General features: G+C 40.0%; 1 protein-coding gene across 1 annotated transcript; it reads left to right on the forward strand.

The window, feature by feature from the left end:
- Window positions 1-759: 759 nt before the first annotated feature.
- LOC308089132 (myosin light chain kinase, smooth muscle-like) lies at window positions 760-24630 on the forward strand (the record flags this gene model as incomplete). Its single annotated transcript, XM_080433701.1, has 11 exons — window positions 760-812; window positions 1088-1157; window positions 2262-2382; window positions 2916-3117; window positions 3505-3665; window positions 3918-4041; window positions 5000-5152; window positions 5889-6018; window positions 14456-14630; window positions 22623-22789; window positions 24356-24630. The coding sequence occupies 11 exons, from the start codon at window positions 760-762 to the stop codon at window positions 24503-24505; spliced, it is 1506 nt and encodes a 501-aa protein (XP_080289827.1). The 3' UTR covers window positions 24506-24630.
- Between the last annotated feature and the right edge of the window lie 3093 nt (window positions 24631-27723).

Consider the following 27723-nt stretch of genomic DNA (forward strand, 5'->3'; position numbering starts at 1 on the left):
CCTCTCCTGCCTTGTCTCTCTCTTCTCCTGCTCTGAGCGGTCTGTTCTTCCTTCTTCATCTTTCACTCTTCCTTCCTCTTCCTCCTGTGTTAATGTGTTTACATTCCTCCTCAGTGTTAATGTGTTAGTTAATAAAACATCTACTGATGCACACACTTGGACACCTCATCAGTGTTTCCTGGAGTCACTGGGTGTTTGGGGTCTTGCAACAACAGACACCCTCCGACCGACTGAGGCTGATCAGACCGCGGCCTGTGTCCAAGTGGCATGCTTAGGAATGAGTATCGTTAGGATTTTTACGAGTCCGGTTCCGGTTCCGGCTCTGCTTATCGGTTCCGGTTCCTAACGGTTCCATATTTCGGTTCCAACATCTTAAAAATAATAAAGAGGTCAAATGTTTATTTAATAGGGACGCACCGAATGAAAAATTATTGGCAGAAACCGAATACCGAATGGCTAGATGTTTTTTCTTTTTTTTTTAATAATAATTATATATACATTTTTTAAAATGTTATTTTGTACCATTGCTGTCATTGCTATGCCTATGTTGTAGAGCTACATGATTATGGCAAAACTTATCATAACTATAATGGGTCCATATTGAGATCAGTTATTTAAAACATATTTATTTATTGTGTAGAATTATTTATGTACTATTGTGTAGTAATAAAATACAATATGTCTCAAAACATTAGCATGCTATACAGTTGAATTATTGCAAATTAAATAAATATGAATTCAATTCAGGGTGCGGGAGGAATGCGGCTGGGCTCGGAGAGAGACGCAACTGATGTATACTTCTCCCTACAACGGTGTTTTATCAGATTGTGCGGTTTGTGTAGGACTTCTAAACCCCTTTGTTTGAACGGCCCCCACTGTCTCTTGAGGGTTAGAGTGGGTTACAGTGCTAGGGGTTAGGGTTAGCCTGGCATTAGCCAGACCGACAACGCAGATCACAGTATGTGAGTGAATCCACGCTATCAGTCCGGCCAATGCCAGGCCAGGTTAGGTGAGATGTTAATGTGTTTTTGTTTATATTCCTCCTCTCTCATTCATCTCATCTGTCATGTTTCTGTTTGTACTTCAGGAACTATGTTTTCCAGAAACGCTACGTGAAGTTTGACGGCAAAAACCTCATGTACTTTGGCAGCGAAAAGGTACTGTCGTATTTGAATGTATTACTGACTTTGACCTCTGACCTTGACCCCTGACCAAGTCCCCCCTGATCCTAAACCCAATTTACAATTCAGCAGACGCTCTTATCCTCACCGAATAAAGACGGATCAAATGTTGGTAATTAGAATGCAAGCATTCACATTTGGTGCAAAGTCAAAGCAACTAGGATACCAGGTGAACATCAAACCTAGCATGTTTCTAAACAACACCCTGTGAAATAACATTCTTAGCATTTGTGGTCAAATAAACTATATCATAAATATATGTTTGTCTATCTAAATAATGTAAACAAGTAACCAACTTATTATATCTGCATAGTCACTCGATCCTGTAGGTTTACACTCTATAACATATGAAGGATCAGACCCTTCCTCCCCCAGGAGTCAGCCCAGCTCCTTATCCAGACATCAGTCATATCAAAACTTGACTACTGTATTCTCTCCCTACTGGCCTCCCGGCATGTGCACTGAAGCCTCTTCAAATGATCCAGAATGCTGCAGCACGCTTGGTCTTCAACCAGCCAAAGTTTTCACATGTCTCCCCCCTTCTCCTCTCCCTCCATTGGCTCCCAGTTACTGCCCACACAGAGTACAAAACACTGATGTTGGCCTACAAGACAACTAAACACTTGACACCCCCATATCTTCAAAGCCTGATCCAACCCTACAACCCCTCCCACTCTCTCAGATTAGCTAGCACAGGGAAGCTGTCTGAACCTTCACTAAAACATCCGGGACAACGCTCCACGCGTCCAAAACTCTTCTCCCTTCTGGCTCCCAAACTGTGGAATAAACTCCCCATTGCAGTTAGAACTGCAGACTCACTCTCAATATTCCGCCGTAGTCTGAAGACTCACCTCTTCAGACTGCACCTTAACCTGTAGCACTTGACCTAGCCTTGACGACCATGCAGGCTTATGCAAAGTTTAAAATGTAATTTAGATAGCATGCATGCCAGATCATTCAGTTGTAGACCTGGCATCCTATAGTGTGTATAGTTTCTAGGACGAGTCTAGGACGTGTGGAGCGGTGTCCAGGTTTTATTCTAAATGTATGCTCCGTCTTTCTGACCTGTCTCTCTACCAGGATGTATATCCAAAAGGAGTGATCCCATTGGCTGCCATTCAGATGGCCCGCCCTGCTAAAGACAACAAGTTTGAGATTGTAACGACTCACAGAATCTTTGTGTTCCGCACTGACAATGAAGGTAAACACACCATACGTACCAACCAGATCCCTTAGATCAGTGGTTTTCAACCAGTGGTCCGGGGACCACCAGTGGTCCTTGAGGGGTCTCCAGGTGGTCCCCAGCTAAATGATGGAGAGTTGGTAACCAAATGGACCCTTATAGATCTTTAACTCTTGAGAGTTAAATTATTGTTAAACATCTGCATTACTTAATAAAATAATTGTTATTACTACAAGCTCGCAGCGCGGCACAAACATTTTTGAAAAATTGTTTGAAAAATGTTGAATATATATATATATATATATATATATATATTTCTTTACACAAATCTTCACTTCTGGGGGTCCCTGGCACTAAACATTTTCAGATGGGGGTCCGCGGCCAAATAAAATATGTCACTTTGGGGGTCCTTGACAGGAAAACGTTTGAGAACTACAGATTTAGAAGGCATTTGTAGAATCGGCCTCAGATCTTAATGGGTTTAACTAGTGGAGCCTCCAGGATGCCTCATTGCTTGTGCTCTCTTTTTTGCATAAATCTAAATTCCAGAGGGAAGTTTGGCCAGGTGTTCAGACTGTCCCACAAGGAGACCGGCCAGGTGTGTGCAGGGAAGTTCTACCGAGGCCGCACCTCCAAGGACAGGGCGGCGGTGCGCCAGGAGATGGAGCTGATGAACTGTGTCCATCACCCCAAACTGTGCCAGTGTCTGGCCGCCTACGACACACGCGCTGAGATGGTCATGGTCATGAAGTTGTGAGTATATATCCAAAACGTAACGGAGACCACCTCCAACAGAAAAAGGCTTCATAATGGGAGTGCATTGTTGAAGTTTACTGAATTACATTGCAGAATGCCTTTTTTGCTGGCTCACAAAAAAGCGGGCCTGCTTTCAAAAGAACATTTTAACACAAATCTATTACGGGAGTCAGCTGACACAAAATATTTTCAGATGGGGGTCCGCAGTCAAATACATATTTATTTGGGGTCCTTTACATGAAATTATTTGAGAACCACTGCTCCAAAGTAACTTTAATAACCTTTAATGACCTTTAATAACCATAGCCAAGCAGATAACCAAGATGACATGTAATGTTTTCTCACGGCATGTGGCCTGTGTGTCTGTGTGTTGTGTGCATGCAGCATCACGGGTGGGGAGCTGTTCGAACGCATCCTGGATGACGACTTTGAGCACACGGAGCCAACTAGTGCATGCTACAATGCAGGGTTGCAGTACGTTCACAAGCAGAACATCGTGCACATGGACCTCAAGATCATCGACTTTGGCTCGGCTAGAAAACTGGGTTAGTTTAGCCAAATTTGCGTTTGGCTGGGGCAGAGGTGTGCTATCATTGGTTGTAGTCAGTGTTATTACAAAATCACATAGTGTGCGTACGTACGTACACTATGTGTACCATATTTTACTCTATAATAGCTAATGTTTTTCCTTTCTTTTGTTTTCTCCTCCCCCCATGTAAAGCTTATTTGGGTACTATTTACATTTTTGTAATTATTATTATTATATTTACATATACATTATCCCCGCCTTCTTCCAGAGCCTGGTAAAACCTTGAAAAGCATGGAGGGGACCGCAGAGTTTGTGGCTCCTGAAGTCATTAACTTTGAGCCTGTTGGTTTGGAGTCTGACTTGTGGAGCATTGGAGTTATCTGTTTTATTCTGTAAGTAAAACCTCAAACTGTTCTGTCCTGTAGCTGTTGTCACAGTAAAAAGAAAAGCATGCTGTGCCTGCCTAAAAAATGTGTCTCTAAATAAAAGTGACAAAGCGTTGATCTTTATCGCCATCTGCTGGTGTTTCTAGCCATTAACGAGACACTTGCAGTGCTTCACAGTGGCACCAAGTTCTTACAAAGAAAATGTACTTCTACACCAACTGTTGTTGCCAATAATGTGTTTTCTAAATCAACATTCCAGGTTAAGTTATGGCTAGAAGTATTATTTATTGTATATTTTAAATTGACAGGTATAGCCTATACCTGCCTAAATAATGTTATGTAGCTGCGTATTACAAACCTATACCTATAGCTACATAAATGTATTTAGGCACTGTCTGCCACACCACCTTCATGTATTACTCTATTCATGTTCACTCTGTCTTTTGTCTAGCTTTTAGGGGTATAACAATGAATCTAAACATTGATTCAAATGATCAGTTAAGTGATTTACAGTATCATACAATTTAATTGTATGTAATAAATGTGCTATTCATGTAAGCTTTTCTTTTCAACTGCTGGGTAAATGTGTTAATCAATTTCAAGATGTCTTAGGTTCATATAACTTGTGATGCTCATTTACCATCCTTTTGTTCTTCAGCTTTATTATACTATGGTCTAAATTAAATCGAATATATTGACAGAAAAATGGATTATAAAAATATTAATTGCAGCCCTAAAACAACTTATTGGATTCATTCTGGTGATATAAGACTATAATATATTTCCACTTGAATGCCTGAAAGTCTGCGTATGTTCTGCAATGTATTATTACGGTGTCCTGTTGCCACAATCATAGACTGTACCGTGTCTTGTGTCAGTTTTTGTTGTATTGCAACAGCACCAGATGCCACACAACATTCCATGTGTTTTGACTCATTTTTTAAAAACTTGTTTCCTGATGCAGGCTTAGTGGCGAGTCTCCATTCCAGGGGAACAGTGATGCAGAGACACTGGCACTGGTGACAGCTGGCACTTATGAGTTTGATGAGGAAAGCTTTGAGGACATCTCTGAAGAGGCGAAGGACTTCATCAGCTCCCTGCTGAAGAAAGACCCCAGGTTTGACTTCTTAAGTGAATGGCATCTGCTGTTTCATATTCTCAAATTAGTTGGTACTTTGAACTAAACTACTGCTGCTTATTATGGTGGATTTGCAATCTGTCCAGCTGAATTGAACCGCCCACCTAATTATTACTAAAAGACCTACCATGATGTCAATGAATGTCCTGTTGCTTGCTGAAAAATAACATTTTCAAGCTACAGTAGTTTCTATTCTCAGGTGAGATTTTGTAACTTCATAGAAGAGACAGCAATGTGGCATTGTGATGAGTAAAATGTAAACACAGGGAAGCAGAAAAATCATGGCTTTGCGTCCCTAATAATAATAATGATGATGATGATAATAATAATAACAATAACAACAATGACTTTCTGATCCAATCCAGTGTTAATTTTGACAGCAAATTAGTCTTAGTCTTTTGAATAACCCACCATTTAGTTTTAGTCCTATTTTAGTCTTCTGAAATTGTTTAGTCTTAGTCTAGTCTAAGTCAACTAAATATCAAAACCATAGTCTTTTAGTCTTTTAGTCTTAGTCAAAAACAATTACACTGCAGCAAATTCTGATTTAGTCTTAGTTTTAGTCCTTTGAATAACACACCATTTAGTTTTAGTCCTATTTTAGTCTCCTGAAATTGTTTACTCTTAGTCAAGTCTTAGTCAACTAAATATCAAAACCTTAGTCCTTTAGTCTTAGTCGACAAAATGAACACTGTGTTCCACTGTGGTGCTCCAGATCCAGGCTGTCCTCTGATGAGGCGTTGGCCCACCCATGGATGGTCTCTTTCTCCCCTCTGAACCGCAGACCCACCAAGTCCCTCAACAAGGAGAAGATACGAAGATTCCTGGTCAAGCGCAAGTGGAAGGTAACACACACACACACACACACACACACACACACTAAGGCTGAACGATTAATCGTTTTCAAACCGAAATTGCGATTTGAAACCACGCGATTAGCTAATCGCAAAGGCCGCGATTTTTTTATTTTTTATTTTATCATAATAAATCATTTTAATATTCATATTAATCCCAGAGCACCCGCGGGACTTGTCTCCTTCTCTCCAGAGTGGCTGCCTGCCTCTCTCTACAGGGAGCGAGAGGGCAGCGAGCCCCCCCCCCTCTCTCTCTCTCTCTCGCTCTGTCCCTCTCATAGAGTTAGGTCTCCGTCGGCTACGAGTATTTAAAGTTTGTCGAACGGCCGTGTTGCGCAAATCCGTGATGCCGCGCGTAGCGGTAAAACATTATTTTCGGTGCGACACAAGTAGTGTAGTAGTAGTGTTGCTCCTATCTATGTTTGTTTCTGTAAGTGTAACTTGTATTTTTCCCATCATTATTAAACTATTACTGTTGGATGCTGTGATATGTAAACAATACGATGGAAAGCACTTCCTGGTCAGTGTTGCCAGGTTTTGTGAGAGAAATAAGCAACCCTGTCTATGAAAACAAGCCCAAAAGAAGCGACTATGAACTGTATCTTTGTCACTTATGTTATGTACAGTGGTGGAAAAAGTACTCAAATGTTATACTTAAGTAAAAGTATCAATACTGCAATGTAGAAGTACTCTGTTACAAGTAAAAATTCAAAATGTACTTGAATAAAAGTACAAAAGTATTGGTATCAAAATGTACTTAAAGTACCAAAAGTAAAAGTACTAATGTTTGAAAATAGCAGATCTACAAGCTCACAACGCGTCGTATCACGGCGCGTTGTGAGCTTGTAGATCTGCTATTTTCAAATAACCTAGGTATAAAATAGGGCCAAAGTGGTTAATGTAGGCTTTACAATATTATAATTTATATCTGAAAAGTAACTAGTCACTAAAGTTTTCAAATAATTGTAGTGGAGTAAAAGTACAATATTTGCCTCTGAGATGTAGTGGAGTAGAAGTTAAAGTATTGGAAATTAGAAATACTCAAGTAAAGTACAAATACAGTACTTAAGTAAATTTTTTCCACCACTGCGTTATGTATTCTGAGTTTTTCACTTCCAAGGAGTAGTAGTAATACAATGTACAGTAGGAGAGGACTTTGCCTTGTGAGACAAAAAAGTGTTACATTTTAGTTGAATGTTAATCTACATAAGCTAAATACTGGATATCAGTAAATATGCTTCTTTAGCCATAAGTGAAATACCTACTTATTTCACTGCTGTGAATTGTTTACACAAAAAGGTAATTATTTGTTTAATTTAATTTTTATTTATTGAACTTCATTTCAGAAAAAGCTTCTCTTCTTGAGCCATAAGTTAATGACTTAACAAGTTCAATGTTGGGTTGTTTACAAAAATAAGCTATTTCTATTCCAGCTAAATGTTTAAATATATACATGGGAAAAGAAAGTACTTGGAAGATACATGTTGGAAGCAATGAAGCAATTCATATCTTTTAGTTCTCATCCTTATTTATTAGAATCTAGAACAGTAAATAAATGGTATGCCATTTGGTAATGTTCCATTACTTCCAATTACTTTTTAAACGTACACAGTGAATACTAAACTGAAGCTTGACTTAAAAAAATGTTAAAGATTTTATTTATTTTTTAAGAAAATTTAAAAATCGCAATCAAATCGCAATCGCAATATCAGTCAGGAAAATCGCAATTAGATTTTTTCCCAAAATCGTTCAGCCCTAACACACACACACACACACACATTCATGTGAGAGAAATAATTGATTCTGGAAAGGGGGGTTGGTCTTGTCAAAGTCCGGTTGTTTAATTTTAATTGATCAACTGATTATTAAACAGTCTAATGACATGCAAGATATCCTACCACTCTCTCAGTAGGTCTCTCGATTGGTCTGCCTTAGGAACTGTCTCAGGAAGCGTGTGAGACAGTAGCTGTATCTCAAGCAGGCTGTGAGTCAGTGTTGTAACGTAGACTCCTCCTGTCATGGTAATACATTTAGTTTTAATGTAATAATAACATCAGTTGCAGCTCTCTACATCAATGCTTTCTCCCTGTATTAGAGTGGTTGTTGTGACGTTATAGGGCTGGGGCTTGGGTCAGTGCTAGATAGCAGGTAGATTCATAAATAGTTCAAACGTGTTTCTTTAAAATACATCAGTGCATTTTGAGCAAATAATCCTTTTTATGAAGTTTATGGTTGAGGATTCCAAAAATACAATTGTTAACAAAATGTTGGTTTTGTGTAAGCAACGGTCTTACAATCTGCATATCGTCACTTTTGGGCACAAAACTCCATATTTCATCTCTTTATGTTTTTCTTTTCTTTTTTAAAATATAAATTAATCGTAATCGTATGACAGTGCCAGGCAAAAGTAGCAAAAATGCTACAAGCTCACAACTTATCATTATGAGCTTGTAGATCTGCTACTTTTTGATACATTTTAAAATATCTTTGAAGGTTTTTGCCTATAATGACATGCCCAAAATAGGGATACCAGCTTGAAAGTGGGTTTCTGTGGCCAACATACAAGGTTTTGTGACGTGAATAATAAGAATGAGAAGGTTTTAAAGTAATTTAGTAAGTACAGTACAGTACATACAGTCAGAGCAGATGGTGTATCACTGCCCTTCAGTTGGAGCGAGTCAGCTTGTTTTTATGTTTATTAGTATTCAACACTGCATGTAGCAGCTGTACTACTTTACTTTTATTTGTATAGTGCAGTGGTGGAAAAAGTAAAAAAAAAAATCCTTAATTAAAGGTATCGGTATTGCAATGTAGAAATACTTAGTAAACGTCAGATTTTCAAAATTTACTTGAGTAAAAGTACAAAGTATTGGCATCAGAATATACTTAAAGTACCAAAAGTAAAAGTACTCATTACGCAGAAGGTCCCATTTCACAAGTTTTCATATGTATAAAATGTATTAGAAAAATCCTTTGAAAATAGTGAGCTTTCAGATCGGCTATTTTCAAATATAGCCGGAATATATATATATAGGGCTGAAGTGGTTAATGTATGTTTTGAAATAACAATCAAAATCTACAAAGTAACTAGTAACTAAAGTTTTCAAATAATTGTAGTGGAGTAAAAAGTACAATATTTGCCTTTGAGATACATGTAGTGGAGTAGAAAATTGGAAATACTTTAGTAAAGTAAAAATACCTAAAAAGTGTACTTAAGTACAGTACTTGAGTAACTGTACTTACTTTACACCACTGTGTATTGCTGCTCTTCAGTTGGAGTGAGTCAGCTTGTTTTTATGTTCATTAGTATTCAACACACAGTTGCAGCTATACTACTGTACTTTACTTTTATTTGTATAGTGAAGGGTTCTGCTGAGCGTGCATGCTCTTTATATCTTGCATCACATTTCATACAGTTAGACGTACCCACTGTGTATAAACAGTGCCAAGTACAGCACTGCCAAGTACTAAAATCTTCTACCATTGGCCATGTGACAGTAAAATTATAATGATACTACATTTGAGTGCTTCAAAAAACTAAAACAAATACAGTTAGTGCTTTCCAGAATCAATAAAAGTATTAAATGCAGTAAAGTTATAACAAAGAAAGAGCAAGAAGAGTCATGAAAATTGCAACATAAATGTAACAGTGAACAAAGAAAGTTAATGACAGTGAAAAGTCGGCCTGGGTATGAATCAAACACAGCACTGAGATCCAGAAGGATTAAGATGAAGCAGGCATGCTTAACATCTTTAACTACTCCAGAACGCACTCTCTGTGCTATGGACTGCTATTTGAACATTGTTAACTTACAGCTGCTGTTGTTGATTAATAAATAAGAATTAACATACGTTTTTCTAGAAAATCAGCAAAGAATGGCTGTTTGGAATAGAGGTCTGCAGTTGCCGATGGCAAGGAGATTGAGCTTATGGTTCTTAAGACCTGAGGCCGATTCTACAAATGCCTTCTAAATCAGTAGTTCTCAAGCGTTTTTGTGCCAAGGACCCCCAAAATGATAGGTATTTGGCCACGGACCCCCCCATTTGAAAATGTTTTGTGGTAGGGGCAGGGACCCCCAGAAGAGAAGATTTGTGTAAAAAAAAAAATCAAAATTGTTAAAAATGTTTCAAAGACTTTCAAGATTTTTCAAACATGTAAGAAAATAGCAGATGTACAAATTCGCAGCGCAATTGTAATAATATAAAGTATCAAAGTGAATATATTAGTTGTAGTTAATAGCATAACTGTTGATGATGCCATTACGCTATGCTTAGTACTTTGTTTGGATTGGATTAACTTATTGAATTAGTTAATTTGATTATTTAATGCAATTACATTACTTTATTTTATTTTATGTTCTATAAAATTGTTCACCCTACTAACTTATCTAGATACACTGATTCATAATTCACAGTTTAAAGTATCACAATATAATTTAATATTGATCTCTTGATTTCGTTTTTGCAGTATATTGCAAGTATAATAATAAGTATAGATAGGTCATTAGCGCCTCCTACAGTATTTCTGTGTTCATAGCCACTGACTTTACTGGGGGACCTGATGACACTTATTGCTATGTTTGCTATGGAAACTATAAGCAACACTTCTTCATATCAAACAAATGCATCTCTGAGTCGGTCATGAATTAGACTGAGAGAACGAGCCCAATCGATGGTCTTTAAGGGCGGATCCAAACTCAGCTGCACGGATTCGTGCGGGGCTTCCTATTGCTTCACCAATCTATGTCCCCGCCTCCCCTCCCCTCCCCCCCCCGGCCTGTGCACGGAGCACGCTGACGTCACCAAATTTAGAGCGACGCCCCTCTGCACTCTGATTGGTTAGGAGATAACAAGGTCCTAAGACCGTTCCTGCATGGCTCCCCCAGGCTTTTTTTCTTTTGTAACAAAAAAAAAAGCATGGGTTTCCGAGGCTAGTCATGAATTGATTACTTCCTCTTCTGTGTTTGATACAGAAGTACAGCACTGCTATGTCTGTTCTATGCATGTATTTCTAGGTTTTACACTGTACAGTATAACTTCTACTGTATATCTAGAGCAACTTTCACACATGCACTGCAATCCTGAACTTGTGTAGTAATTTCCAGGAGGGGCTGTATGTGAGAACACAAATGTCCAACTCAGTAGGACCTGACATGCAACAGACTTGACACTGTCCACTCCCCGTTACCAAGTCTGTTTAATGTCCGACTGAGCACCATGGGCTCAATGTGTGAATAGACTTGGTTTGTACAATAAGCATGACACTGGCTTTTCTCCTGGATGACTCACTGACTCAGTCAGTCATTCTGCTTGGGTTACATCCACAGAGACCTGCCTGCATTACTCAATAACAATGTTCTACAACGCAGCCACGGCCCAACAGAACAACAGCCAGGAGCTTTTGGGTGGTGGTGGAGTTCTGAGTCAAACTGGGGACAGTTTAATACTGTACTCACATACTGTACTTTTATAATGCACTCACTTGATAATGGTTGACCTTGCTTAGACGTCTTACTTTTCTTTTAGACTTCTGAGTTTGCCCTTTTCTTCCCTAAATATGTTCTAATTAATCTGGCTTAAATGTCCAGGTAACAGTGTAAAACATAGGATATAGTATAGCTGCAATGAAAATACATTGTCCATGATATTCTATCTACCAACTAGGCCAATATCTAGCTCTTTAAGCTGCTTCCACGCATGCACTGCAACCCTGAAGGAGGGGCTGTATGTGAGAATGCAAATGTCGGAATCAATAGGACCTGACATGCAACGGAATTGACGCTGCCAGCTCCCTAGTCTGTGTAATATGTTTGTGCTCATGGCCTCATATTGGTCATATTTCTATCTTACTTACAGTGAGAAAACAGCACAAGTGCAGTATTAAATTAGTAGTAAAATTAGACAATTTAATGTAAGATTACAAGATTACAATACCATTAGACAATGGTTCCCCTTTCCCTATCCTTCTCTCCGTTACCATACAATGTTGATTTGCACTGATGTCAGTCATGTAACTGTTGCCTCACAACGTCGCTTTACGCTGATGTCAACCGCTGCAGTCACGCAACTTGAACTTTATATAGTAGGTATTCCCAAAGATCCACAATTTCCCTGAAAAATCTCTTATACTGTAAAAAAAAAAAAAAGAAAAAAACATTCTTCCCATTCTCTGAAAAATAAATCTTCAACTACAATGGGAAATGTTATTGAGCTAAATGAGTTTTGTTTGGCAAAGCGTTTAGGCGGGGCACTGTTTCTCCTCTTAAACCGCAGTGCCTAGTGTGAGTGATGGTTGCACAGGCAAATTGTAAGCGGCAGACGGAAACCAATGAGTGAAATGAAGCGTGCTTGTTAGAGATATTCTCCTACACACTAGTGGCCTGGCAAGAAACGTTCCATGTCCCCCTCCTCGCCCCAGTCTCCCACTCCCCTCTGTGAACTACTTCCTTCCATCCTCTATACTGCAGCGGTTCTCAACCTTTTTCATTTCAACGACCCCCAGTTGAATTGGCTGTTGTCGGGCAGAAACCGTCCATCTCCATATTCTAACTTTTTGTGTTTTTTCGTAAATTAACGCCCTACGTGATCATACTGCAGCGTCACTCAAAAGTAGAAGATCCACAAGCTCGAAGCGCGGCGCAAAGTGAAGTGTTTTGAGCTTGTAGATCTGCTACCTCTGCTACTTTTGAATTTGAATCCTGAAAAGTAACAGTTTTGGACATTCCACCTGACAGGTTTCCACCTGACAGAGACGATATGCTTTAGGCCAACTATAAATGTGAAACGTCTTGCAGAAAATTTAAATTCTTTAAACAATTCAAAGATTTCCCAGAAATGTTCAAAGAAATATCAATGATAGTGAAAATAGTACATCTACAAGCTCACGACGCATTGTGATGCGTTATGAGCTTGTAGATTAGCTATTTTCACTGTGGTTAACGCATAATGTACTTTTTCAAGTCAAAAGCACATTATTTGTCTTTGAAATGTAGTGGAGTGAAAGTATCCAAAAATGCAAATACTCAAGTAAAGTACAGACACTAAAAGCATTTACTTCAGTACAGTGCTCAAGTAAATGTACTTGGTTATTGTCCAACACTGATACTGAGCTGCACAAAATCTAAATATCAGGGAGGGCTGTTAGCATGGATCTACACTGAAAGAAAAGCAAAGACAGCAACATGTTAAAGTACATCTTTCATAATGTAGATTCTACAGTATGAAAGATGTACTTCAACATGTTGCTGTCTTTGCTTTTCTTCCTACCTCGAGTTTCGCTTCATTACCAGTCTCACCGTGACATGAGGGAACATCTGTCTAACTGCAGGACACATCCTGCTCAACTCTTTCTCTCCCTCCTCCTCCATCCCCAACACTTCTCCACAGGGTTGGATTTGCTTGGAGGGGGAATGGGGGCGAAATCCATGTGCCTCTGCTTTTGATATCCCTGCTTCTGGTCAGACTGAATTAAATACATGCATTTCCTATGGGGAAATGTAGACTGTCCGATATGTTTGATATTTATGTTTGATGATATCACAATTTAACAATTTAATATAAAAAAACATGTTAAAGGAGTAGTTCTTCCAAAAAAATACTTATTTTCTATCAATTACACACCTCGTGAAGCATTGAATTCATGGAGATTTTTTTTTTTTTGTCGCATTCCTAAACCAATTATTTGATTACCGGCGGAAAGATGCTAATGTATCCGGTAGGAGACTCAAAGGAATCTCTTTGTGTCTCCTACCAGAAATACACCCAGTCATCAAATTATAGGCTCAGGAATGCATCAAAAACTAAAACATCTCCATGAATTCAAGGCTTCGTTGGGTGTGTAATTGATAGAAAACAAGTAATTTTTTTGGGTGAACTATTCCTTTAAACCATCTGGGTGACCCCATAGCCGAGTGGTTAGGACACATACCACATGTACAGATTAATGCTCTGATCACAAGTCCCCAGTTTAATAACCAGCCGGCCAGACTATTATAAATGTCATCCGCCTACTCTCTCCAGATTTTCTGTCTCTCTCCTGTGTCACTGTCAATAAAGGCTACAAAATGCCCCACCAAAATATATTTACAAGAAGAATCAAGGCCCGGACTGCTGGCCTAGCGGTCCTGGCACCTAGGCTCTAATGTAGCCTTACAGTGCATCGCGGGTTCGGGTCCCGTTCCCTACGATCTTCACTTTCGACTATAAATAAAGGCAGAGAAGCCTAAAAAAATAGAAAAATTGAAAAATGAAGTGTTGCCAATGGTGGTTAAGGCGCATACCACATATAGGCTGTAAACAGCGAGTTGCGGGTTCGAATCCCAAACAACAAAGAATTGATAATAATTTCAACATTAAAAAAAAAATTGTCAAATAGAGAACCCTGCTTTCAACCATTCAACCAATATTTCTCCACGTTTCCTCCTTTCAGAGCCTGAGCTCACAGGAGTCGCTGCCTGGTCAAAGGAGGAGTTCCATGTGTGCTCCACGGACCCTGGGCCAGCTGTTCATCCTGCTCCAATACCAGACCCTGGCCCAGCGCATCAAGGTGATGGTGCGAAAGGCAGAGAACCTGGCCAAGCTCACACGGATGCCGGGGGTGCCAGGTAAGGCCATGGAGGTCACAAGCAAAGTTTGCAGGCAAAACATTATGTGATACTCTACTACATGCTCTAACTGAATCAGAATCAGTTTTATTTGTCACATCACAGGTTCACAGGTGTAAAGAAGTGGGTGAAATTGTTTTTTTCGTGCACACTCCATCATTTTGTAGAATTCTGTTAGAAGAGAGAGGAGAGTTGTGAGAGTGAGAGCAAAGGGAAAGAGATAGAAACAGGTTAAATAAAACAAATAACGATACAGTATATATCGTACATATACATACGGTACAAAACGTTTTGGCTAATAAATGAATTCAAATAGCTCTTTGTGATTATTATTATGAGCAAATCTTGTTTTCAACTCTTTGAGCAACTTTTATTTTGTTTTTCACATTTTCCATTTTTCTTGCAAACTTTATCATTCATTATTCCCTTCATGTGTGCTGTACTGTCACTGCCAACCTCCACCGTTGGCCTGAGGAGAGTGTAGAGTGGACAACCACCTCTCCTCTGATATATGGCCTACATCTCACTAGGTGCTTCTTTTCACCTGAAAGTGAGGAGTATCACAGAGTAACAAGGATAAAGATTCACATTTTCTACCTCAGTCTCTGAGGTGTTTTACATCTATGCCAGCTGGATGCCAGAGCAGTGGAAGATCTGACAAAATCACCCAAGTGGTGCCACTCGAGTAATCTGACACACTCGCTCGCTCTAGATGCAAGGTTCAGTGGTGTTTATTGTCACATACTGCACACATGCAATACAGTATTGTACTGTACTTCAAGCTTCCTCAACAGTGTGTGGATAACAATAAAACACAGATCAAATAAAGATAGAAGGTACAATAGTAATAGTAACTAGACGCGTCGCAATTCAGGGCAATTGCAAAGTGTGGTTGCGCCGACGCCAGTCGGGACTCGAGGAATACGCTGGGAGGAATGCCGTCGGAGGCTGCGACAATTACATTGTCACGTCACTCCTGAGATCACTTGCGTTTCATTTTGAGAGGATTGATCCCCCAACATAAGGTTTTTGCATCAAACGGTTACATTTTGAGCATTTGTGTGCGCCCCCTATGGATCAAAGTGGAAATTATTTTGGGGATTTGTTGAGTAAACCACACTTGACATGTGATTCAAATTTGGGATTGACTGGACGTTTTGTTAGTGATTTGTGGGCTTTTTTGTAAAACGGGCCCCTCCCGCTAACTTTGGAAGGCATTTACGGACGAACGGTATGGACTATCAAAATTCTGTTTCGGTCCAGATTATCGCATGGGTCCAGAGATCATGTTTACCGATTTTTGTGAGATTTGGGAAAAATCTGTAGGAAAAGGTGCAAAAAGTGTGTTTTGAAGAAAATTCAAAATGGCGGAAAATCTGTCCTGACGCAAATTTTGATTTTACGACCTACGGTTCAAGAGTTATAGGTCAAAACGTAAAGGGGGCTGTTATAGCGCCACCATGTGGCCAAATGGTGTGATAATTTTTTTAATAATTTCGGACTAAATCATGAACCTCCCCTCCAAATCTGGTAACTCTAGCTCTTACGGTTTCTGAGAAAAAAAATACTTGAATTTGAGTTTTTTCACTTTTCCATTAAAGCGGATGGGGAAATTTAATGCACTAATAAATCAATATCAATTAAACTATTTAACCAATCTTTTAGCAAAATACAAGCGCACGATTCCCGGTCAAGACGGTCATTTTGACATATGGCACGAAATTGGGGAATAAAAACTGTGGGAGGAGATGCAGTTTGAAATATTGTTTATTAACATTGTTCAAGAACAATGTTAATACTAGACGCGTCGCAATTCAGGGCAATTGCAAAGTGTGGTTGCGCCGACGCCGGTCGTGGGCTGCGGCCGCCGGGACTCGAGGAATACACTGGGAGGAATACTGTCGGAGGCTGCGCCAATTACATTGTCACGTCTCTCATGAGATCACTTGCGTTTCATTTTGAGAGGATCGATCCACCCCGGAATAATGTTTTTGTATTAAACGGTTACGTTTTGCGCATTTGTGGCGCACCCCTATGGATCAAAGTGGAAATGCTTTTGGGGATCCGTTGAGTAAACCACCCTTGACATGTGATTCAAATTTGGGATTGACTGGAGGTTTCGTTTGTGATTTTTGGCCTTTTTTGTAAAACGGGCCCCTCCCGCTAACTTTGGAAGCCATTTAAGGACGAACCGTAAGGACTATCAAAATTCAGCTTGGAGACGTTTATCGCATGGGTCCAGAGATCATGTGTACCGATTTGTGTGAGATTTGGACAAAATTTGAAGAAAGAGCAAAAAGTTTGTTTTGAAGAAAATTCAAAATGGCGGAAAATCTATCCTGACGCAAATGGGCGTGGCCTATATGGGGAGATGCGTCATGACCCAAGGAATCCAGGGGGATTATTTTTTCATTTTACGACCTACGGTTCAAAAGTTATAGGCCAAAACGTAAAGGGGCTGTTATAGCGCCACCATGAGGCTGACTGGTGTAATTATTTTATTAATATTTTGGCAATAAAGTATGAACCCCCCCTCAAAGTTTTTAAACTCTATCCTTTACGGTTTTTGAGAAAAAAATGCTTGAATTTGAGTTTTTCATTTTCCCATTAAAGTGGATGGGGAAATGTAATGCACTAATAAATCAATATCAAAAAATCTATCCAGACGCAAATGGGCGTGGCCTATATGGGGAGATGCATCGTGACCCAAGGAATCCAGGGAAAAAGACATTTTGATTTTACGACCTACTGTTCAAGAGTTATAGGCCAAAACGTGAAGGGAGCTGTTATAGCGCCACCATGAGGCCGACTGGTGTATAATTCTGTTTAATAATTTCGCACTAAATCATGAACCTCCCCTGCAAGTCTTGTAACTCTAGCCCTTACGGTTTCTGAGAAAAAAATACTTGAATGGGCATTTTTTCATTTTCCCATTAAAGTGGATGGGGAAATTTAATGCACTAATAAATCAATATCAATTAAACTATGGAACCAATCTCTTAGCAAAGTACAAGCGCACGATTCCCGGTGAAGCCGGTCATTTTGACATATGGCACGAAATTGGGCAAAAAAAACTGTGGGAGGAGTAGCAGCCCGAAATCTAGAAACATCAACATATGGTTTTTGCATCAAAAGGTTACATTTTGAGCATTTGTGGCGCCCCCTATGGATCAAAGTGGAAATGCTTTTGGAGATTTGTTGAGTAAACCACCCTTGACATGTGATTTAAATTTGGGATTGACTGGACGTTTTGTTAGTGATTTGTGGGCTTTTTTGTAAAACGGGCCCCTCCCGCTAACTTTGGAAGCCATTTACGGACGAACGGTATGGACTATCAAAATTCTGTTTCGTCCAGATTATCGCATGGGTCCAGAGATCATGTGTACCGATTTTTGTGAAATTTGAAGAAAATATGTGGGAGGAGGAGCTAAAAGTGTGTTTTGAAGAAAATTCAAAATGGCGGAAAATCTATCATGACGCAAATGGGCGTGGCCTATATGGGGAGTTGCGTCATGACCCAAGGAATCTAGGGGGAAAAAGATTTTTATTCTAGGACCTACGGTTCAAGAGTTAAAGGCCAAAACGTAAAGTGGGCTGTTATAGCGCCACCATGAGGCCGACTGGTGTAATGTTTTTTTAAAAAATAATTTCGGACTAAATCATGAACCTCGCCACCAAATCTGGTAACTCTAGCTCTTACGGTTTCAGAGCAAAAAATACTTGAATTTGAGTTTTTTCACTTTTCCATTAAAGTGGATGGGGAAATTTAATGCACTAATAAATCAATATAAATTAAACTATTTAACCAATCTCTTAGCAAAATACAAGTGCACGATTCCCGGTGAAGCCGGTCATTTTGACATATGGCACTAAATTGGGAAAAATAAACTGTGGGAGGAGATGCAGCCCGAAATAAAGTTTATCTAGAAATAAAGTTTCTGTAAAACAATAGTCTGGTTGCCCATTCGGGCAACCACACTAACTACAATTTACAATTTAGGTATTTAGCAGACGCTCTTATCCAGAGTGACTTACAATGGTACACACATACCGGTACATCAAATGGCATGGTGTAGTGCCTCAGTAAACTAGGATCACAGGTAAACCAAGAACCTAGCAACAGTGTAAACAATATACTATCAAAATATTAATCTGTACATTGAAAGTATAGGATATTAGGTAAACATATATTTTTTTATTATTACTTTTATTATTTAGTATTTGTCTAAATAATATGCTATCTAAATTACATGTAAACTTTTGCATAAGTCTGCATGGTCGTCAAAACTAGGTCAAGTGCTACAGGCTAAGGTCAGTCTGAAGAGGTGAGCCGGAAAATTGGGAGTGAATCTGCAGTTCTAACTGCAAAGGGGAGTTTGTTACACAGTTTAGGAGCCAGGAGGGAGAAGAGTCTGGGACGTGTGGAGCGTTGTCCAGGGTGTTTTAAGGAAGGTTCAGACAGCTTCCTTGTATTAGCTGATCTGAGTGAGAGGGATGGTTTGTAGGGTTGGATCAGGCTGTGAAGGTGTGGGGGTGCCATGCCTTTGGTTGCTTTGTAGGCCAACATCAGTGTTTTGTACTCTGTGCGGGGAGCCAATGAAGGGAGCGGAGAAGGATGGAGACATGTGAAACTTTTGGCTGGTTGAAGACCAAGCGTGCTGCAGTATTCTGGATCATTTGGAGCGCCTTAAGTGCACATGCTGGGAGGCCAGTAAGGAGGGAGTTACAGAAGTCAACTAGAAAGGTGCACTCAGTAAAATAAAAACCTCCACCAGGAGGCATGCAGTAGCTCCCTCTCCATCTTTCTGTCTGGGGCATGTGATGACAATGTCTTGGGGTTTTTGCTGTATTTATGTTAAGAATAATTTATACTGTATGGCTCATTATAGCTCCAATAGTTTAATGAGCCATGAACCACAGCTTGGCTCACACAGTATAAATTAGGCTTTATATTACGCTTGATGGAAGTTCTCTTACGCAATAGAACCGCCTCCACTGCCTGCAGTATGTGGAATTGGTGGAATATCCACTTCGCATGCTTCATCAGAGTACTTGGAGGCCTGTCTATGATGTTATTTCTATGACGTCAGCGCTGTCACTGTGTGTGCCTGCCTAAACATATCGGTCCCCATTGCCTGGTATTCCGTAGGCGAAAGTGCCACAAAGTTCTTGGGAGGGCGGTCAATGTCGTCAGTACTATCTATATCAGGAAACTATCCATAAATGGACATTTGTCCAGAGACACCAACAGAGACACACACACAGAGAACTTTAACTAATTTATATAGAGAAGAGATTGGCAGAAGCCACTTTTTATGTGTTCATTTGAGTGCTAAAAGTATGATTTTGACAATACAATAGCAATACAATGAGGGTGAATGGAATAAGTCTTGTTGCTCACTCACAGAGCACACCATCGCCAGATGAAGATGATTGACAATATTTGCAAATTGCTTTACAGATGGTACTGCTATCGCTTTAACAACAGGAATGTATTATGAATTACAGTAAGGAAAACAATGTTAAAAACGTATTTTGGGCAGCTTTATGCTCAAAATCTCCACAGTGTGTTGATGCTCAAATCAAACCTCTTTGTTATGCTTCATCAGCTCCAGCACACATTTGTGATGTCATGCATTCGAATGATGTCCATGACAGTACACGTATGTCACATGCCGTTCACTCCCTTTCTCTCTACCCACTCTGTTCTGTCACTCCTAGCTGTCCTGTACAGTGAAGCAGAATTGTTCCTAAAACATTCAATAGAAATCCATTGTCATGAGGCCTACAGCCACCATGTCCATTTTTTTCTGTCATTAATCAGAGACTGGTTCCCTCATTGCATTGTACAGTATAATGTGATTAGGAACTGAACAGCCGGGCGTCATTTCCCTTACACCCTGTATCATATCTCACCATATGTGTAATACAGCTATGCTCCCATCATACCGCTGGAGAGCCAGGAAACAGGACATCAAAGAAACGTTCGCTGTTCCATTTATTTAGCTGGTTTGAAAGTACTAAATGGTGTTGAGTGAGACCTGGAAACAGCTGCAGTATAATTTCACAAGCATATGGAAACACACATCCTTTTTGCAGATGCGTGGCATTTGTGCAACAACCGTGAATTGCCTTTTTTTGGGGGGGGGGATTCAAAAGGATTTAAAGGGAAAATAATATTTTTTAAGTGAGGATAATGAGGAAGGTCTAAAGAGGGGAGGTCATCAAGGAGGACATTGGGTGAGGTTTCAGAGAGCAATGTATGGTTCCAATGGGTAGTTCATTCCAGGTAATGTTTATAGATCGCATTTCATTAGACCATGCATCGAGATATTTGAAGTAAAACTTAAGTCCAGTACTTGAGTAAATGTACTTAGTTACTTTCCACCACTGCCCCCTGGTCAACCAGGGTTGCCAGGTTTGCTTATTATAATTTCCCCGCAAGATTTTATTTGAGAATAGCCGATCTACAAGCTCACAACACGTCGCATCGCGACACGTTGTGAGCTTGTAGATCTGCTATTTTCAAATAGCTGATGTATATGTTAAAGTGCTCATGTGGCCCATAGTCTCTTCTTTTGGGCTGGTTTTCCTAGACCTGGTTGCTTGTTTCTCTCACAGAATCTGGCAACACTGTGGTCAACCCTTCTCATGAACTGTAGATAAGAGTCTTGCTTCAGAAGGGATTACGTAACTTCCTATTCAAGACTTGTTGTGCAGTTAAGGTGTTGTGCATATTAGTTCCTCTTGGGTGACCTAACATCAACCCTTCTTGTTCCTTTTCTTCACTATTACTTATCCTTTTCTTCCCCTCATGCCCAATCCACAGTCCAAATGTTGACAGAATGTCGGGCCCTGCCCAACAACTCAAATTAAAATCATGAGATTGGAAGCAGTGTGGGATCTAAGGATGGCTAACAGGCTAAGTTGGTTGATCTGTCCTAAGAAACCACTTTGGTCTTGTGGGTCGGGGGGGGTGCTAGTGAGCCTTTTACACTCTCAACCACTTAAACCCTATATACTTTGTTTTACGTCAATAGCTAAAATAGCCAATCTACCAGCTTGTAAATCGGCTATTTTCGCAGAATGTTCGCCTAATGTTCATCCATTTTTGCCCAAGGTTCCTTCCGCCAAATGTTCATAATTCTTTGCCTACTGGTCACCTATTTTGACAGGCTCAGAATAGGAATAGGGGCTTACTTTAGTTCATGTGGTTAAGCCTCTAGTCTGAGGGCGGTAAACTGGCACACTCGGACGACAACTATTATTTTGTGTCCAGGTTCCATGCAGGTGCTACAGTAATGAGATCTCCCACCAGCTCCAAGATCTGTGAAGTATTGTGAACCGAAACATCACCATTGTTGTGGTGTCCCTGATGTCAGTCTGTCAAATAATGTATTTCCAAATACTGCTGTCTGTCTACACAGTATAAAGCAATGAATGGTTTAGGGCCAAAATACATTTCTGATCTTGTAGCTACTACAGCTACATTATGAACCAGACTTCTCAGCTCATCTGGGACAGGTCTGCTTTCTGTCCCCAGAGTCAAAACATGAAGAAGCTGTTTTATGCACCACATATTTGGAACAAACTCCTTGGAAACTGTGCAGGTCTTTCTCAGTTCTTTTAAATCAAAGCTGAAGCAATTTCTGTTTGTCGCTGCCTTTTACTGATTTTCTTTTATTCATGTACTGCACTCAATTTTTCTGTTTTATTTAATGTCCTTTTATGTGTTTCTTTTGCATTAAGACATGTGTCTTAATGTGCTTTATGTTTTGTGTAAACACTTTGAATTGCCTTGTTGAAATGTCCTAGACTGGATAAGTCCATGCTTTTAGTCTGTTAGTGATACAGTACCTATTCTAATGCTGTGTGTCAAAGTTGCAAACCGACCAGTGTGCCACAATAATCGTGACATGCAATTTTCATATTGTCCCATCCCTAATACACATATAAGGGTTGATAATAATGGCTGATATGTCTTTCCCACAGACCATTATGTTATCATCAACCTGCGTCAGGATGGCAAGGTGATAGGCACCAAGGAGACAAAAGGAGCGGGGAGCCACAACCCTGTATGGAATGCCCCCTTCCTCTTTGACCTGCCCTCTGGTGACATCACTCAGCTGCCATTGGTCCTGGAGTTCATTGTCATGCAGGTATGACCTTCAAAGGTCATCTGTCTAATTGCCTAGACGTGACTGCTAGATGCACCCATGTTAAAAACCATATCTTTAGGCTTATGATAGGCATTACCAGCAGTGAGTGAGTGAGTACTGAGTAGCCAAATTCCAATACCCAAATCTCTAATCACTCGCTCACTCCACACTCGGTCCTCCAGCTTAACCCGGAAATTGTTTGTGTCTCAAATGGTCATTTGCTTTGGGAGGAACCAAGACCGGCGAGTGAGTGGGCTCTCCAAGCCGCTGTGAATGAATGAGTGAGTGAGTGAGTGAGTGTCTTGAAAGCAACATAGCTGAGGCAGCTACTTGGAAACTGTTATAGATTATACCAAAACATTGTTGCCCTGTGCCTCGCTTTTAGAAGTCATTCTTAAACCAGTGTATTAGAAACCAAATGTGGGTGAAGAGATCTCTCCAGATTAAAATTTTCAATTTCAATTTCAAGCCCTTATTTAAACTCAGAGACCATCTTTCCGATGGGGTCGAGTGCACAACATACAATAAATAAATACAACGATAATAATAAAAAAAGGTCATTACAAAACAGACACATGAAGATACACAGAAGTCTCTGGTCTTGGCCTTAAACTGATTAAGAGACGGGAGAGAGTCCAATTTGAAAGTGCTTTGTACTGTAGCAAGTTCCAGGAACTTGTAGCGGCAAATGAAAAGCCAGTTTTGTCAAGTTCTGACCTAATACAACTGACCTCAAGAACAAGCCAATCATTTGATTGAGTTAGGGATTAACATACTGATTTAAAATCATGGAGATGTAATTTCCCAAGTGCCTTGAAGAAAAACAAAAACCAATGACCTATTTCACCTACAGTACTTTCAAGAGACTCTACTGTATCAAAATTCAACAAACAGGGCAGCACAATCCTTCTTCCTGTCTAAAGCAGTTAAGATGTCATTTGTAACAAAGTTGACATCAGTGATTGTACAATGATTTGATCTAAAAACCAGATTGAAGAATTTAATTACACGAGAGCAATGACTTGGAGCAATGACCTACATTTTTGCCAAACATGGAAGCTTGGAAATTGGACGATAATTATATAAATCATCATTGGTGCTGATTTACACGTTATGTATTGGAGTCCAGGCCCTGGGAAAACTACCTGAGGCAAGGCAAATATTAAATACTGTATGTGTTAATTGTTCATTGATGGATGATATTGTTTTGGTTATTTTCAACATAGCAGTGAATCAAGTTAAGAACCATTACATTAAAGGAGTAGTTCACCCCCAAAAAATCTTATTTTCTATCAATTACACACCCCATGAAGCCCTGAACTCTTGGAGATTTATTAGTTTTTGTCACATTCCAAAGCCAATAATTCGATGACTGCGTGGCTGCTCAGTAGGAGACTCTATGGAGACTCCGCCGGTCATTCCAATTATTGGTTTAGGAATGCGACAATAACTAAAAAACAAAGAAATCTCCATGAATTCAAGGCTTCATTGATAGAAAGGAAGTATTTAAAAAAAAACATGATTATTTTTTCACTTCAATCCACTGAGATGTCTTTGTGCCAACAGGGGCGTCTCTACACAAAGAGCAGCGTGCTGGGCCGTGTGCTGATTGGCAGCGAGGCCCTGGAAGCAGGACAGGGACACTGGAAGGACATGTGTAGTAAGGGGCAGATGGAGACAGCCCACTGGCACACCATCCAATCAGCCGTCCTGTAGCACTCAGATGGAGACCGCCCACTGGCACACCATCCAATCAGCCGTCCTGTAGCACTCAGATGGAGACCGCCCACTGGCACACCATCCAATCAGCCGTCCTGTAGCACTCAGATGGAGACCGCCCGCTGGCACACCATCCAATCAGCCGTCCTGTAGCACTCATCAGCAGACTGCAGGAGTCGTTCAATGTCTCTCTTCCAAAGGAGTGTAGCTCATATCCTGAAGTCACAGAACTCCAATGTTGTCCAAAAAAGTGATAAAACGAGTACCAGACCAGTACTGTTGTTTTGGTCAGTGTATTTAATCACTGTGATGGACATTGTACAGTAATTTGACTTGATTTCATTTGATTTAATTTGATTTGATGTACTTTATTGTCCCCTTAGGGAAATGCATCCTCTGCATTTACCCCATCAGCAGTGAACAGCCACTGTGCAGCACTTGGGGACCAGCTCCTGTTGTAATGGCAGTACCTTGGTACAGGGCATAGCACTTTTAATACACAGACCCACTTTTAATGGTGAAATGCAATTTAAAACAATCTTGATTATGTTGAAAATAACAATCTGTTTTGTTAGCTGTATGATGGCCATATTTACTTTCCCTTTCTCTACGTCTCTTTTCTCAATACACTGCAATGATAGAAATTATTAACTGGCTTTGAACAGAGCATTTAGTTACATGTACAGTAGTTGTACTGCTCACAAGGGGCCCATAAGAGCATTTGGACCGTTTGTTAACCACTTCCAACCCTGCATCTCTATTTTGGGCCTGTCATTATAGGTAAAAAAAAAAGAAGAAAAAAAGTAGCACAAATAGCAGAAGTACAAGCTCACACATGTTGCAATGCGTTTGTGCTGTGAGCTTCTAGATCTGCCATTTCCGAGGAGGAAGACATTACACTAATGCCATTGTACATCACTGCATTGTCCATTTGATCCTTTCTACACTGCCTCCAAAACATAAACCCCAAGACCGCTTCATTCCGGTTACATGAACTTGTTAAGGATCGTGGTTGTATTGTAAGTATTGTGCTGCAAAAAAACCTGTATTGTGCTGTTTCTCAACCATTGATTCAAGACCTGAATTTGGGTTGCAGAATCCCCTGAACACGGTTGCTGACCAACAACTACATCAATAGTATTATGTAAGGAATTATATTGGGTCCATCCTGATCCATGTACGTTTTTGGGTACGAGTGTAATATCATTTGAGAAGCACTGCAGGACATAGACTCTGATGTCAGTGTTGACCAGTGTCCTTCTGTTTTTGATGGCTTGTGATTTACTTGTGTGCAAGTACAGTACTGTATGTGTACATATAAACATCCCTGACCAGCTTTTCACATGTAGGCTGTGCTTTTTGTGTATATTACGTGTATATACTGTGTGTATATATATACACACACATACATGATCAACTGTGGTTCCCTGGGTATTGTATCTATTGTTAAATGCAAACCACACTATTGTACAGATTTTTAAGAATCCTCCTGGGCACTGGGATTCAGTCCAGCCTATAATGTTTAAAGTACATGACCAGCCATGCAACCGGTGTAGTATTGTGCTGAACTTTGGCTGTACTACAGTAAGTTCTAACTATCAAAAACAATTGTATATAGTATATAAAGCCCTATTGTATAGTGACATGGTTTGCAAAAATGAAGATGGCATGGGTACTCCGTTCCAATATTTTGGTTTTGGCCTTTCACCCTCATCAGGGTATGTCAATCAACATGAACGCCATTACCCGATGACTTGATTAAATGGAACACAGCAGCCAAATGTAAGATGAGGAGATAGCTTGCTGTACTGTTCTTAGCATCACTGAGCCCTTACATTATAGCAGAAGTTTTTTTTTTGACTGACCAATGAACATCAGCTAAGTTTAGTCTCCCAATATGGTACAGTATAGTAGGCTATGCAGAGAGACAAAAACAATTGCTAAAAAAAATCTATACAGTACAGTAGATGCATAGTGACAGGAGGCTCTCTGTTTTATTTATTGTCTGCTGGTGGTTATATTGTCCAATTTGTAGATGTGTGCCTTAAGCCTTAAGTGAAACAGTTTCACAGTCATGTGAATTTGAAATAAAGTGATTTATGGCAGGTTGTTTTTTCATTCTCCGATACGTTTGGTAGAGTTTTAAACCTTTTACAGTGTGGCCATAGGCCAAGTTGTCTAGAACATGGTTTGTGTGTATGTATATGCACATGCAGTATGTCCCCCTAAGAGTAGACCAATTCAATCACAGCTCATGCTGTGCATGACCTCACAAAACAGAAGCACCTCCAGCCACAAAAGACTGGTGAAGTAACTGTGAAACCTGGAGCAAGAACATTGGGTCATAGTGGAAACCACTTTAATTGAATCTCCTTAGTTACAACAGTGTTCTTGTGAAACACTGTTGTTGTTATTGGTGAAGTGTTTATATACGATAGATCACTATTTTAATTTGGCCAAAGGAGACAGACCCAGCCCACAGTCTGCCAGTTTAAAGGGCTGTGCAAAACAAATTAGACACAACTGCATATTTTTTTAACAATACTATGTTGATTATCTGGCCCCTAATATGTATCCAGGACATTAAAAGTTCTCCAGCACTCCATTGTGGATATTTTTCTCTGTTTATCATGTTGGTCACACATTTCTGTTATGTTCCCAGAGAGCACAACACAAAATGCATGCTATGGGACAAATCCTGCTCAGCTAAAGTATAATTTCAATGGTGTCTGTCCGTATTAATGCATCATTATATAACACAGAGCGGTTTTCAAACTACACACCTCGTTGTACCTAACTAACAATGAATTACTAAAAGCAAGCTAAGCCATTTGTGTTTATTTTGCTCATGTTGTATCCAGGTTATTTTGCTTGCTGATTCAGTACTATAAGGTCCCTGGCTGTGCTAGCCCTCTGGAGCTGCAGTTCTCCACAGTAGAGTCTTCTGGTCGGCTTTTGAAATGGAGTCTGAGGACACTGAAGTGTGTGGTGGGGCCCTCCCAAGATTGTTACCCTAACCATAACCACACCAAACACAAGCCTAAACTTAACCCCTTGAACCCAAGCATCCAGCCTGATCTCCAGAGATCTCTGTAACATTGCACGGAACAGTGCACTTTATTCCGTGGGGTTGAAGCATCACTATACTGGGTCTAACATCAACTAATTTCGACAGATATTTTAGTGTTGAGTAAAAACAGAAGGGGGTCCTTGTG

Source organism: Gymnoscopelus braueri (assembly GCF_963280865.1).
Source record: "Gymnoscopelus braueri genome assembly, chromosome: 1".
Lineage (NCBI taxonomy): Eukaryota > Metazoa > Chordata > Actinopteri > Myctophiformes > Myctophidae > Gymnoscopelus > Gymnoscopelus braueri.